The sequence below is a fragment of the Salmo trutta genome, chromosome 19, assembly GCF_901001165.1.
Source record: "Salmo trutta chromosome 19, fSalTru1.1, whole genome shotgun sequence".
Lineage (NCBI taxonomy): Eukaryota > Metazoa > Chordata > Actinopteri > Salmoniformes > Salmonidae > Salmo > Salmo trutta.
The window spans coordinates 3,705,798-3,719,699 of NC_042975.1; the positions used below are offsets into that span (position 1 = coordinate 3,705,798).

At 47.1% G+C, this 13,902-nt stretch overlaps 1 protein-coding gene across 1 annotated transcript in view; it reads right to left on the reverse strand.

The window, feature by feature from the left end:
• The window catches only part of LOC115155050 (relaxin receptor 2), a 71,199-nt gene that overhangs the window by 40,260 nt on the left and 17,037 nt on the right, over positions 1 to 13,902 (reverse strand). Inside the window, exon 2 of the mRNA XM_029701844.1 lies at positions 978 to 1,121. Coding sequence (XP_029557704.1) covers positions 978 to 1,121 — 144 coding nt within the window. The remainder of the gene's footprint in view (positions 1 to 977; positions 1,122 to 13,902) is intronic.

Consider the following 13,902-nt stretch of genomic DNA (forward strand, 5'->3'; position numbering starts at 1 on the left):
CCAGGTAGACTATACTCCTGTTTTAAAGAGAAACAATGTACTTAACATTTGGAAAGTTGATAAATAAATATAGTAGGCCTAGCCTATAGAAAGCTGATCCTCCTATTTTTAGTAGAGGCCATCATTCTGTTTTCTCGCGCAATTACATAGCCTATAGAAATGTTGCGCAACCTGAACTCGTGGACTCTCATGAAGTGTTTGATTAGATTTTCGAATACATTTGCATTGATGTCAGAGTGTTTAGAGGGACAATAGAGTGCTGATTACCAGGCAGTTAACAAGTTTGGTAGGCTACTAATGACCATCAGCAGCATCAGAGCTTGGAGAAACCTGATTATCCTGCCTTCATGGCGGTAATATGGTCACCACAACAGCCCTAGTCCGGATACCCATACTTGCGTCCTAAATAGTATACTATTTGGGTAAGCAAAATGTTTTCGTTTTATAGTATGTGAAAATGTAAAAACATGAAGTACTTCCGCTTTTCATCCAGAATGTTCTGCACGTTAAGTCACCTTCCCAGACACCTGGAACTCTATTGCCCGCTGACAAACAAAACCAATGGTTTGGTACCTTCTACATCAGGGTTGATCTGGAGATCTACCAGACCAACCCTGACCTAACATGCATGATTCAATTAGTTAAATAGCAACTGAATCAAAACAAACAACTTCTATGGTTGAAATGAGCCAGAAACATGAAATGAATCAGAAACATGAAATGAAATGAATCAGAAACATGAAATGAAATGCGTCAGAAACATTTATTCTAGTGTCAAAATTAAATACAAAGTATAAATAATAAATAGGATAATTTTGGTCTTTAAGTCTCGTCCAAAACGGACATTTGCGAGATTATCAGGGATAAATGGTACGTCATGGAACGAAGGGTACGTAACATACACACACACACTAACACGTAACATACATCCATACACCCTCTCTCTCTCTCTCTCTCTGTCTCTCTCTCTCTCTCACCACAGTTTTCCTCGTCGGCTCCGTTGGGGCAGTCTCTGTGTCCATCACACTGCAGAGCTTGGTGGAGACACACTGTCACGTTACCACAGGGGAATTGCCCCAGAGGACAGCTGCTCTCTACTGCCGTCCTACTGGACACCATCGCTGGAGGAGGGAAGGAGGGGGGGGGGGGGGGGCGACGACGACATTATAAGGACATTTAAATATACGGTAACGATTTACTTTGACTTCATAGCCATTACACATTTATTACACATCTATAAACATTTCATCATCGTGTTATAACAGATCCCAACCGCATCGTTTAAGGTTCACTAAATATATCCATATGAGAGCGTTTCACGTCATGCCGCGCAGGCAGAGCTCATATTTAGGTAACTTAACAGACGCATAATTACAATGTCATCATTACGGCTGTTCTCATACCACTGTTAGAGAATATGCCAAAAGGTATAACAGATACAAACATGATTGAAAGAAATAGGAAGAGAAAAAAACAACATTTTGATAAAGGGAAGAAATTAACATTTGTTTACTGTGATGAACTAAACACTAACTCTCGATTTAAAGACTATTGTTTCCATATTACCAGATAAGGGAGTCCTTTTTAATTTCCTTTTGTGCATTCCATTCAACAGCAGTGCTATAGATGACCTATTACAACAACAACAAAAAACAGCTACATGTGAAAACACATTATAATAATCGTGAAAACCTCTAAAGTGGTGTTTTTTTTTTACTATCATCAGTCTCATGGGGTTCAAGCACCAGAACATCCTGTAACTGCCTGGAGATTAGAAGATTTGGGCTGTATAACAAACACACACACCTCCCTACACTCACATCTCCCGGAAGGAGAACAGTCTGATCCTGCCACTCTACAGGCTAACGAGGGAGGGTTAGGAGGGAGAGAGAAGGGAGGGATGGATTGATGAAGAGGAGAGGGAGGAAGGGAGGGAGGGAGGGAGGGAAGGAAGGAGGAAAGGAGGGAGGGAGGGAGGGAAGGGGGAAGAATGAAGAAGAGAGGAGAGGAAGGAGGGAGAACAGTGCAAAAGAGAACCTCTCCCAACATCCACATTTCCTGGACTGGTTGAACAGTACAGAAGACAACGTCCCCAATAGTTTAATTTCTTCTGGTCAAGACCAGTATGTAGGGGATCTAGTTTCAGACCAGTATGTAGGGGATCTAGTTTCAGACCAGTATGTTGTAGGGGATCTAGTTTCAGACCAGTATGTAGGGGGATCTAGTTTCAGACCAGTATGTAGGGGGATCTAGTTTCAGTCCAGTATGTTGTAGGGGATCTAGTTTCAGACCAGTATGTAGGGGGATCTAGTTTCAGACCAGTATGTAGGGGGATCTAGTTTCAGACCAGTATGTAGGGGGATCTAGTTTCAGACCAGTATGTAGGGGGATCTAGTTTCAGTTCAGTATGTAGGGGGATCTAGTTTCAGTCCAGTATGTTGTAGGGGATCTAGTTTCAGACCAGTATGTAGGGGGATCTAGTTTCAGACAAGTATGTAGGGGGATCTAGTTTCAGACCAGCATGTAGGGGGATCTAGTTTCAGACCAGTATGTAGGGGATCTAGTTTCAGACCAGTATGTTGTAGGGGATCTAGTTTTAGACCAGTATGTTGGGGATCTAGTTTCAGACCAGTATGTAGGGGATCTAGTTTCAGACCAGTATGTTGGGGGATCTAGTTTCAGACCAGTATGTAGGGGATCTAGTTTCAGACCAGTATGTAGGGGATCTAGTTTCAGACCAGTATGTTGTAGGCGATCTAGTTTCAGACCAGTATGTAGGGGGATCTAGTTTCAGACCAGTATGTAGGGGGATCTAGTTTCAGACCAGTGTGTTGTAGGGGGATCTAGTTTCAGACCAGTATGTAGGGGATCTAGTTTCAGACCAGTATGTAGGGGATCTAGTTTCAGACCAGTATGTAGGGGATCTAGTTTCAGACCAGTATGTTGTAGGCAATCTAGTTTCAGACCAGTATGTAGGGGGATCTAGTTTCAGACCAGTATGTAGGGGGATCTAGTTTCAGACCAGTATGTAGGGGATCTAGTTTCAGACCAGTATGTAGGGGATCTAGTTTCAGATCATTATTTAGGGGATCTAGTTTCAGACCAGTATGTAGGGGATCTAGTTTCAGACCATTATTTAGGGGATCTAGTTTCAGACCAGTATGTAGGGGATCTAGTTTCAGACCAGTATGTAGGGGATCTAGTTTCAGACCATTATTTAGGGGATCTAGTTTCAGACCAGTATGTAGGGGATCTAGTTTTAGACCAGTATGTAGGGGATCTAGTTTTAGACCAGTACGTAGGGGATCTACTTTCAGACCAGTATGTTGTAGGGTGATCTAGTTTCAGACCAGTATGTAGGGGATCTAGTTTCAGACCAGTATGTAGGGGGATCTAGTTTCAGACCAGTATGTTGTAGGGGATCTAGTTTCAGACCAGTATGTTGTAGGGGATCTAGTTTCAGACCAGTATGTTGTAGGGGGATCTAGTTTCAGACCAGTATGTTGGGGATCTAGTTTCAGACCAGTATGTAGGGGATCTAGTTTCAGACCAGTATGTATTTCACCCAATAGATATGCGAGTTTATCAAAATGTAATTTAAATTATTTGTGGATCTGTGTAATCTGAGGGAAATATGTGTCTCTAATAGGGTCATACATTGGGCAGGAGGTTAGGTGCAGCTCAGTTTCCACCTCATTTTGTGGGCAGTGTGCACATAGCCTGTCTTCTCTTGAGAGCCAGGTCTGCCTAAGGTGGCTTTTCTCAATAGCAAGGCTATGCTCACTGAGTCTATACAAAGTCAAAGCTTTCCTTAAGTTTGGGTCAGTCACAGTGGTCAGGTTATTCTGCCACTGTGTACTCTCTGTTTAGGGCCAAATAGCATTCTATTTTGCTCAGTTGTTTTTGTTAATTCTTTCCAATGCCTCAAGAAATTATCTTTTTGTTTTCTCATGATTTGGTTGGGTCTAATTGTGTTGCTGTCCTGGGGCTCTGTGGGGTCTGTTTGTGTTTGTGAACAGAGCCCGAGGACCAGCTTGCTTAGGGGACTCTTCTCCAGGTTTATCTCTCTGTAGGTGATGTTAACACAGCCTCTAACTTTTCATAGTACCTCCCTAGTCAGTGAGTTCTCTTTATACCCGTCACCCAGCCTGTCACGCCTGCTCTTCACCCCGGGCGTTAGAGGGTGCCAGGCTCCCCAGCATTACACACTCCTGCCACCATCATTACGAACACCTGCCTTCCCCCCGTTACGAGCATCAGCGATTATTGGACTCAATCACCTCTGTCATTACCTTCTCTCTCTCTCTCTCTCTCTCTCTCCGTCTCTCTCTCTCTTTCTCTCTCTCCGTCTCTCTCTCTCTTTCTTTCTCTCCATCTCTCTCTTTCTATCTCTCCATCTCTCTCTCGTGCGCACTCTCTCTCTCTCACTCTCTCGTTCAGTCTCTACCTCCGCCGTCTCTCTGTCTCTGTCTCTCTGTCTGTCTCTGTCTCTCTCTGTCTTTGTCTCTGTCCGTCTCTCTCGCGCACTCTCTCTCTTGCGCACTCTCTCTCTTGCGCACTGTCTGTCTCTGTCTGTCTGTCTGTCTGTCTGTCTGTCTGTCTGTCTGTCTGTCTGTCTGTCTGTCTGCCTGTCTGTCTGTCTGTCCCTCTCTCTCTCTCTCCTTCTATATCTAAGTACTGTTACATTTGCAGTTTCAGCTGAGTTTGAGTGGTTTCAATATATTTTATTTATTTATTTATTTCACCTTTATTTAACCAGGTAGGCAAGTTGTGAACAAGTTCTCATTTCCAATTGCGACCTGGCCAAGATAAAGCAAAGCAGTTCGACACCTACAACAACACTGAGTTACACATGGAGTAAAACAAACATACAGTCAATAATACAGTAGAAAATAAGTCTATATACAATGTGAGCAAATGAGGTGAGATAAGGGAGGTAAAGGCAAAAAAGGCCATGGTGGCAAAGTAAATACAATATAGCAAGTAAAACACTGGAATGGTACATTTGCAGTGGAAGAAAGTGCAAAGTAGAAATAGAAATAATGGGGTGCAAAGGATCAAAATAAATAAATAAATAAATAAATACAGTAGGGGAAGAGGTAGTTGTTTGGGCTAAATTATAGATGGGCTATGTACAGGTGCAGTGATCTGTGAGCTGCTCTGACAGCTGGTGCTTAAAGCTAGTGAGGGAGATAAGTGTTTCGAGTTTCAGTGATTTTTGTAGTTCGTTCCAGTCATTGGCAGCAGAGAACTGGAAGGAAAGGCGGCCAAAGGAGGAATTGGCTTTGGGGGTGACCAGAGAGATATACCTGCTGGAGCGCGTGCTACAGGTGGGTGCTGCTATGGTGACCAGTGAGCTGAGAGATAAGGGGGGACTTTACCTAGCAGGGTCTTGTAGATGACCTGGAGCCAGTGGGTTTGGCGACGAGTATGAAGCCAGGGCCAGCCAACGAGAGCGTACAGGTCGCAGTGGTGGGTAGTGTATGGGGCTTTGGTGACAAAACGTATGGCACTGTGATAGACTGCATCCAGTTTATTGAGTAGGGTATTGGAGGCTATTTTGTAAATGACATCGCCGAAGTCGAGGATCGGTAGGATGGTCAGTTTTACGAGGGTATGTTTGGCAGCATGAGTGAAGGATGCTTTGTTGCGAAATAGGAAGCCAATTCTAGATTTAACTTTGGATTGGAGATGTTTGATGTGAGTCTGGAAGGAGTTTACAGTCTAACCAGACACCCAGGTATTTGTAGTTGTCCACATATTTTAAGTCAGAACCGTCCAGAGTAGTGATGCTGGACGGGCGGGCAGGTGCAGGCAGCGATCGGTTGAAAAGCATGCATTTAGTTTTACTTGTATTTAAGAGCAGTTGGAGGCCATGGAAGGAGAGTTGTATGGCATTGAAGCTCGTCTGGAGGGTTGTTAACACATTGTCCAAAGAAGGGCCAGAAGTATACAGAACGGTGTCGTCTGCGTAGAGATGGATCAGAGACTCACCAGCAGCAAGAGCAACATCATTGATGTATACATAGAAAAGAGTTGGCCAAAGAATTGAACCCTGTGGCAACCCCATAGAGACTGCCAGAGGCCCGGACAACAGGCCATCTGATTTGACACATTGAACTCTATCAGAGAAGTAGTTGGTGAACCAGGCGAGGCAATCTTTTGAGAAACCAAGGCTATTGATTCTGCCGATGAGGATGTGGTGATTGACAAAGTCGAAAGAAAGATATAGCTCTTGTGATGTCAAGGTCTCTTTATGGGTCAAACTCAAGTCAGTTAAGAACAAATAAGAATTTGTTCTTAACTGACTTGCATGGTTAAATAAAGGTTACATAATGTTGTAAAAAATAATCTATCACAGCCTGATATAAATTAATATACCAGCTATCTATCCGGAAGCATCTATTGCTCATCCTCTCCCATTCTCCCTCTCTCATCTCTCTCACCCTCTCCCATCTCTCTCTCCCTCTCCCATTCTCCCACTCTCTCTCCCTCTCCCATCTCTCTCTCCCTCTCCCATTCTCCCTCTCCCTCTCCCTCTCCCATCTCTCTCACCCTCTCCCATCTCTCTCTCCCTCTCCCATTCTCCCTCTCCCTCTCCCATCTCTCTCTCCCTCTCCCATTCTCCCACTCTCTCTCCCTCTCCCATCTCTCTCTCGCTCTCCCATTCTCCCTCTCCCATCTCTCTCTCTCTCTCCCATTCTCCCTCTCTCTCTCCCTCTCCCATCTCTCTCACCCTCTCCCATCTCTCTCTCCCTCTCCCATTCTCCCTCTCCCTCTCCCATCTCTCTCTCCCACTCCCTCCCCCATCTCTCTCTCCCTCTCCCATTCTCCCACTCTCTCTCCCTCTCCCATCTCCTCTCCCATCTCTCTCTCCCTCTCCATTCTCCCTCTCTCTCTCCCTCTCCCATCTCTCTTTCCCTCTCCCATTCTCCCTCTCTCTCTCCCTCTCCCATCTCTCTTTCCCTCTCCCATTTTCCCTCTCTCTCTCCCTCTCCCCATCTCTCTTTCCCTCTCCCATTCTCCCACTCTCTCTCCCTCTCCCATCTCTCTCTCCCTCTCCCATTCTCCCTCTCTCTCTCCCTCTCCCATCTCTCTTTCCCTCTCCCATTCTCCCTCTCTCTCTCCCTCTCCCATCTCTCTTTCCCTCTCCCATTCTCCCACTCTCTCTCCCTCTCCCATCTCTCTCTCCCTCTCCCATTCTCCCATCTCTCTCTCCCTCTCCCATCTCTCTCTCCCTCTCCCATTCTCTCTCCTCTCTCTCTCTCTCTCTCTCCCTCCCTCCCTCTCCCATTCTCCCATTCTCCCTCCCATCTCTCATCTCTCTCTCCCTCTCCCATCTCTCTCTCCCTCTCCCATTCTCTCTCCCTATCCCATTCTCCCTCTCTCTCCCATTCTCCCACTCTCTCCCTCTCCCATTCTCCCTCTCTCTCTCCCTCTCTCTCTCCCTCCCTCTCTCATTCTCCCATTCTCCCTCCCATCTCTCTCTCCCTCTCTCATCTCTCTCTCCCTCTCCCATTCTCCCTCTCTCTCTCCCTCTCCCATCTCTCTCTCCCTCCCCCATTCGCCATCTCTCTCTCCCTCTCCCATTCTCCCTCTCTCGCTCCCATCTCTCTTTCCCTCTCCCATTCTCCCTCTCTCTCCCTCTCCCATTCTCCCTCTCTCTCTCCCATTCTCCATCTCTCTCCCTCTCCCATTCCCCCTCTCTCTCTCCCTCTCCCTCTCTCCCTCTCTCTCTCTCTCTCCCTCTCACATTCTCAATCTCTCTCGCATTCTTCATCTCTCTCTCGCTCTCCCATTCCATATCTCTCTCTCCCTCTCCCATTCACCATCTCTCTCTCCCTCTCCCATTCCCCATCTCTCTCTCCCCCTCTCTCTCTCCCTCTCCCATTCCCCATCTCTCTCTCCCCCTCTCTCTCTCCCTCTCCCTCTCCCATTCTCCATCTCTCTCATTCGTAATCTCACTCTCTCCATTTCTTTCTCCTCTCCCATTCCCTATCTCTCTCTCCCTCTCCCATTCTCCATCTCTCTCTCCCTCTCCCAATCTCTCTCTCCCTCTCCCATTCTTCATCTCTCTCTCCCTCTCCCAATCTCTCTCTCCCACTCTCTCTCCCTCTCCCATTCTCCATCTCTCTCTCCCTCTCCCAATCTCTCTCTCCCTCTCCCATTCTTCATCTCTCTCTCCCTCCCTCCCTCTCTCCCATTGTCCATCTATTTGTCCATCTCTCCGCCTTTCACGCTCTCTCTTTCAGCGCTTTATTTCTTTAAAAACCATTCTCTCTATCTTGAAATCTCTCTTCCTCTCTATCTTCAGCAGCATACTGCCCTCAATCCCACTGCTGGCTTGCATCTGAAGCTAAGTAGGGTTGGGCCCTGGATAGGAGACCAGATGCTGCCGGAAGTGGTTTTGGAGGACCAGTAAGGGGCACTCTTACACCTTACACAGGGCAATGTCCACTTCACTGCCCTGGGATCTTTTTCTTTGCCAGAAGAAAGAGTGCCCCCTACTGGTCCTCCAACACCACTTCCAGCAGCATCTGGTCTCCCATCCAGGGACTGACCAGGACCAACCCTGCTTAGCTTCAGATGCAAGCCAGCAGTGGGAGAGGGAGAGAGAGATTGGGAGAGGGAGAAAGGGAGAGGGAGAGAGAGATGGGGAATGGGAGAGGGAGAGTGAAAGAGAGATGAAGAATGGGAGAGGGAGAGAGAGATGGAGAATGTGAGAGAGAGAGAGAGACGGAGAATGGGAGAGAGAGAGAGAGATGGAGAATGGGAGAGAGAGAGAGAGACGGAGAATGGGAGAGAGAGAGACAGATGGATAAATTCCCAAGCTGGTCCTCATCTCATAATGACCTCCTAATCATCCCCAGCTTCCAATTGGCTCATTCATCTCCTCTCCCCTGTTGACTATTCCAGAGGTTGTTAGGAGAATGTGTTCTCAGTCAATTGAACTGGTAAAATAAGGGTTAAATACATCTCAACCCCTCTCTCCTTGCCTCACACACACAAAAATGACCATCAATCTTCCCACTGTGGTTGCAGTTTCAGGTACTCTCCACTACTGCCTGTTAACATTCAAGGCTCTATTTTAACTAAATTAACCCAATGGTGAATCTGTCTCTGGAGCTGTAGGTTCTGCCGTGTATCACAAATATTGTTGCTATTTTCAGTTAGGAGCACATTATGGCCAGTCAACACCTTTCATGGTAGGTGTGATGAGGGTTTGGCCACTCGCTGGCCAGTCAACACCTTTCATGGTAGGTGTGATGAGGGTTTGGCCACTCGCTGGCCAGTCAACACCTTTCATGGTAGGTATGATGAGGGTTTGGCCACTCGCTGGCCAGTCAACATTTTTCATGGTAGGTATGATGAGGGTTTGGCCACTCGCTGGCCAGTCAAAGCGTTTCATGGTAAGTGTGATGAGGGTTTGGCCACTCGCTGGCCAGTCAACATGTTTCATGGTAGGTATGATGAGGGTTTGGCCACTCGCTGGCCAGTCAAAGCGTTTCATGGTAGGTATGATGAGGGTTTGGCCACTCGCTGGCCAGTCAAAGCGTTTCATGGTAGGTATGATGAGGGTTTGGCCACTCGCTGGCCAGTCAAAGCGTTTCATGGTAGGTATGATAGAGGGCTTGGCCACTCGCTGGCCAGTCAATGTGTTTCATGTCTTCATACTGCATGTGGTCTCCCGTTCTGTAGGTTATGGACATTCTGTGCATACTGATCAACTCTAATTGGGGGAATATCCTTGTATTAGTCCACTGTGGATTCATGTTACAGTTGATTAGATAGCATAGGTTACTGTAACGAGTATAAAAACATATATATAAAATAAATGACATTCAGTGTTTTCTCAGTACGTTTGGATTGTTGGCGGTCAACATTGTTGAAATTGGCTTCAACGAGTATAGTCATACATGTGTATACGGATCACACTTCTCCTCATTGATAAGTACTACGCTCCTGTGAATGGGACTTGTATGTGTGAGCTACATTGTCAATAAGTCAGATATAAAGCCTTGGCCTACCATTAATATGGCCTTATTGGACTGAATCATTTGAATATGTTTGGAGGAGCACGTCTAACTGGATAAGAGTTGGTATTTGAAAACGGGGATGGAGTATGCACTGCAGGTAGGCCTGTGTGAATTGTGAATAATACAAAAGGGTTATGCCAAAAGCCTCACGAGTAGATTATATAGAAACCTGTTATAGATTGGCTACTGGCTAATGCATTGCCAAGATAAGGAAGAAACCAGGCACATTGCTGTTGAACCGGCAGATTACCGAGGACTTGTTTTGTACTCAAATGAATCAGAAAACAAACTGCTACAGGAAAACAACAGAAACCTTTCTCTATACGAAGGTCACAGGCATCGTCTCATCTCTCCTTCCATGATGGGCATATGGACATGTAGCCTACATGGAGGGGGTTTAACGTGGAGGGGGTTTAACATTGAGGGGGTTTAACATGGAGGGGGTTTAACATGGAGGGGGTTTCACGTGGAGGGGGTTTAACGTGGAGGGGGTTTAACATGGAGGGGGTTTCAGGTGGAGGGGGTTTAACGTAGAGGGGGTTTAACATGGAGGGGGTTTAACATGGAGGGGGTTTAACGTGGAGGGGGTTTAACATTGAGGGGGTTTAACATGGAGGGGGTTTAACATGGAGGGGGTTTCACGTGGAGGGGGTTTAACATTGAGGGGGTTTAACGTGGAGGGGGTTTAACGTGGAGGGGGCTTAACATGGAGGGGGTTTCAGGTGGAGGGGGTTTAACGTAGAGGGGGTTTAACATGGAGGGGTTTTAACATGGAGGGGGTTTAACGTGGAGGGGGTTTAACGTGGAGGGGGTTTAACAAGGAGGGGGTTTAACATGGAGGGGGTTTAACGTGGAGGGGGTTTAACATGGAGGGGGTTTAACGTGGAGGGGTTTAACATGAAGGGGGTTTAACGTGGAGGGGGTTTAACATGGAGGGGGTTTAACGTAGAGGGGGTTTCACATGGAGGGGGTTTAACATGGAGGGGGTTTAACGTGGAGGGGGTTTAACATGGAGGGGGTTTAACGTGGAGGGGGTTTAACGTGGAGGGGGTTTAACATGAAGGGGGTTTAACGTGGAGGGGGTTTAACATGGAGGGGGTTTAACATGGAGGGGGTTTATATGAAAAGGTTTTACATGGAGGGGGTTTTACGTGGAGGGGGTTTAACATGGAGGGGGTTTAACGTGGAGGGGGTTTAACATTGAGGGGGGTTTAACAAGGAGGGGGTTTAACGTGGAGGGGGTTTAACATGGAGGGGGTTTAACATGGAGGGGGTTTAACATGGAGGGGGTTTATATGAAAAGGTTTTACATGTAGGGGGTTTTACGTGGAGGGGGTTTAACGTGGAGGGGGTTTAACATGGAGGGGGTTTAACATGGAGGGGGTTTATATGAAAAGGTTTTACATGGAGGGGGTTTAACATGGAGGGGGTTTAACATGGAGGGGGTTTATATGAAAAGGTTTTACATGGAGGGGGTTTTACGTGGAGGGGGTTTAACGTGGAGGGGGTTAAACATGGAGGGGGTTTAACATGGAGGGGGTTTAACAAGGAGGGGGTTTAACGTGGAGGGTGTTTAACATGGAGGGGGTTTATATGGAGGGGGTTTAACATGGAGGGGGTTTATATGGAAGGGGTTTAACATGGAGGGGGTTTTACGTGGAGGTGGTTTAACGTGGAGGGGGTTTTACATGGGGGGGTTTATATGGAGGGGGTTTATATGGAGGGGGTTTATATGGAGGGGGTTTATATGCAGGGGGTTTAACATGGAGGGGGTTTATATGGAGGGGGTTTATATGGAGGGGGTTAATATGGAGGGGGTTTAACATGGAGGGGGTTTATATGGAGGGGGTTTAACATGGAGGGGTTTAACATGGAGGGGGTTTTACATGGAGGGGGCTTATATGGAGGGGGATTATATGGAGGGGTTTAACATGGAGGGGGTTTATATGGAGGGGGTTTATATGGAGGGGGTTAAAATGGAGGGGGTTTAACATGGAGGGGGTTTAACATGGAGGGCGTTTATATGGAGGGGGTTTTATATGGAGGGGTTTAACATGGAGGGGGTTTTACATGGAGGGGGTTTAACATGGAGGGGGTTTTACATGGAGGGGGTTTTACATGGAGGGGGTTTAACATGGAGGGGGTTTATATGGAGGGGGTTTTACATGGAGGGGGTTTTACATGGAGGGGGTTTAACATGGATGGGGTTTAACATGGAGGGCGTTTATATGGAGGGGGTTTTATATGGAGGGGGTTTAACATGGAGGGGGTTTAACATGGAGGGGGTTTTACATGGAGGGGGTTTTACATGGAGGGGGTTTCACGTGGAGGGGTTTAACGTGGAGGGTGTTTTAAGTGGAGGGGGTTTAACTTGGAGGGGGTTTAACATGGAGGGGGTTTCAGGTGGAGGGGGTTTAACGTAGAGGGGGTTTAACATGGAGGGGGTTTAACATGGAGGGGGTTTAACGTGGAGGGGGTTTAACATGGAGTGGGTTTAACATGGAGGGGGTTTAACGTGGAGGGGGTTTAACATGGAGGGGGTTTAACGTGGAGGGGGTTTAACATGAAGGGGGTTTAACGTGGAGGGGGTTTAACATGGAGGGGGTTTAACGTAGAGGGGGTTTCACATGGAGGGGGTTTAACATGGAGGGGGTTTAACGTGGAGGAGGTTTAACATGGAGGGGGTTTAACGTGGAGGGGGTTTAACGTGGAGGGGGTTTAACATGAAGGGGGTTTAACGTGGAGGGGGTTTAACATGGAGGGGGTTTAACATGGAGGGGGTTTATATGAAAAGGTTTTACATGGAGGGGGTTTAACGTGGAGGGGGTTTAACATGGAGGGGGTTTAACGTGGAGGGGGGTTTAACATGGAGGGGGGTTTAACAAGGAGGGGGTTTAACGTGGAGGGGGTTTAACATGGAGGGGGTTTAACATGGAGGGGGTTTAACATGGAGGGGGTTTATATGAAAAGGTTTTACATGTAGGGGGTTTTACGTGGAGGGGGTTTAACGTGGAGGGGGTTTAACATGGAGGGGGTTTAACATGGAGGGGGTTTAACATGGAGGGGGTTTATATGAAAAGGTTTTACATGGAGGGGGTTTAACATGGAGGGGGTTTAACATGGAGGGGGTTTATATGAAAAGGTTTTACATGGAGGGGGTTTTACGTGGAGGGGGTTTAACGTGGAGGGGGTAAAACATGGAGGGGGTTTATATGGAGGGGGTTTAACATGGAGGGGGTTTATATGGAGGGGGTTTAACATGGAGGGGGTTTTACGTGGAGGTGGTTTAACGTGGAGGGGTTTTTACATGGGGGGGTTTATATGGAGGGGGTTTACATGGAGGGGGGTAATATGGAGGGGGTTTAACATGGAGGGGGTTTATATGGAGGGGGTTAATATGGAGGGGGTTTAACATGGAGGGGGTTTAACATGGAGGGGGTTTAACATGTAGGGGGTTTAACATGGAGGGGGTTTAACATGGAGGGGGTTTATATGGAGGGGGTTTATATGGAGGGGTTTAACGTGGAGGGGGTTTAACATGGAGGGGGTTTAACATGGGGGGGTTTAACATGGAGGGGGTTTAACATGGAGGGGGTTTTACATGGAGGGGGTTTATATGGAGGGGTTTAACATGGAGGGGGTTTATATGGAGGGGGTTTATATGGAGGGGGTTTAACATGGAGGGGGTTTAACATGGAGGGGGTTTAACATGGGGGGGTTTAACATGGAAGGGGTTTAACATGGAGGGGTTTTTACATGGAGGGGGTTTATATGGAGGGGGTTTAACATGGAGGGGGTTTAAGATGGAGGGGGTTTTACATGGAGGGGTTTAAATGGAGGGGGTTTAACATGGAGGGGGTTTTAC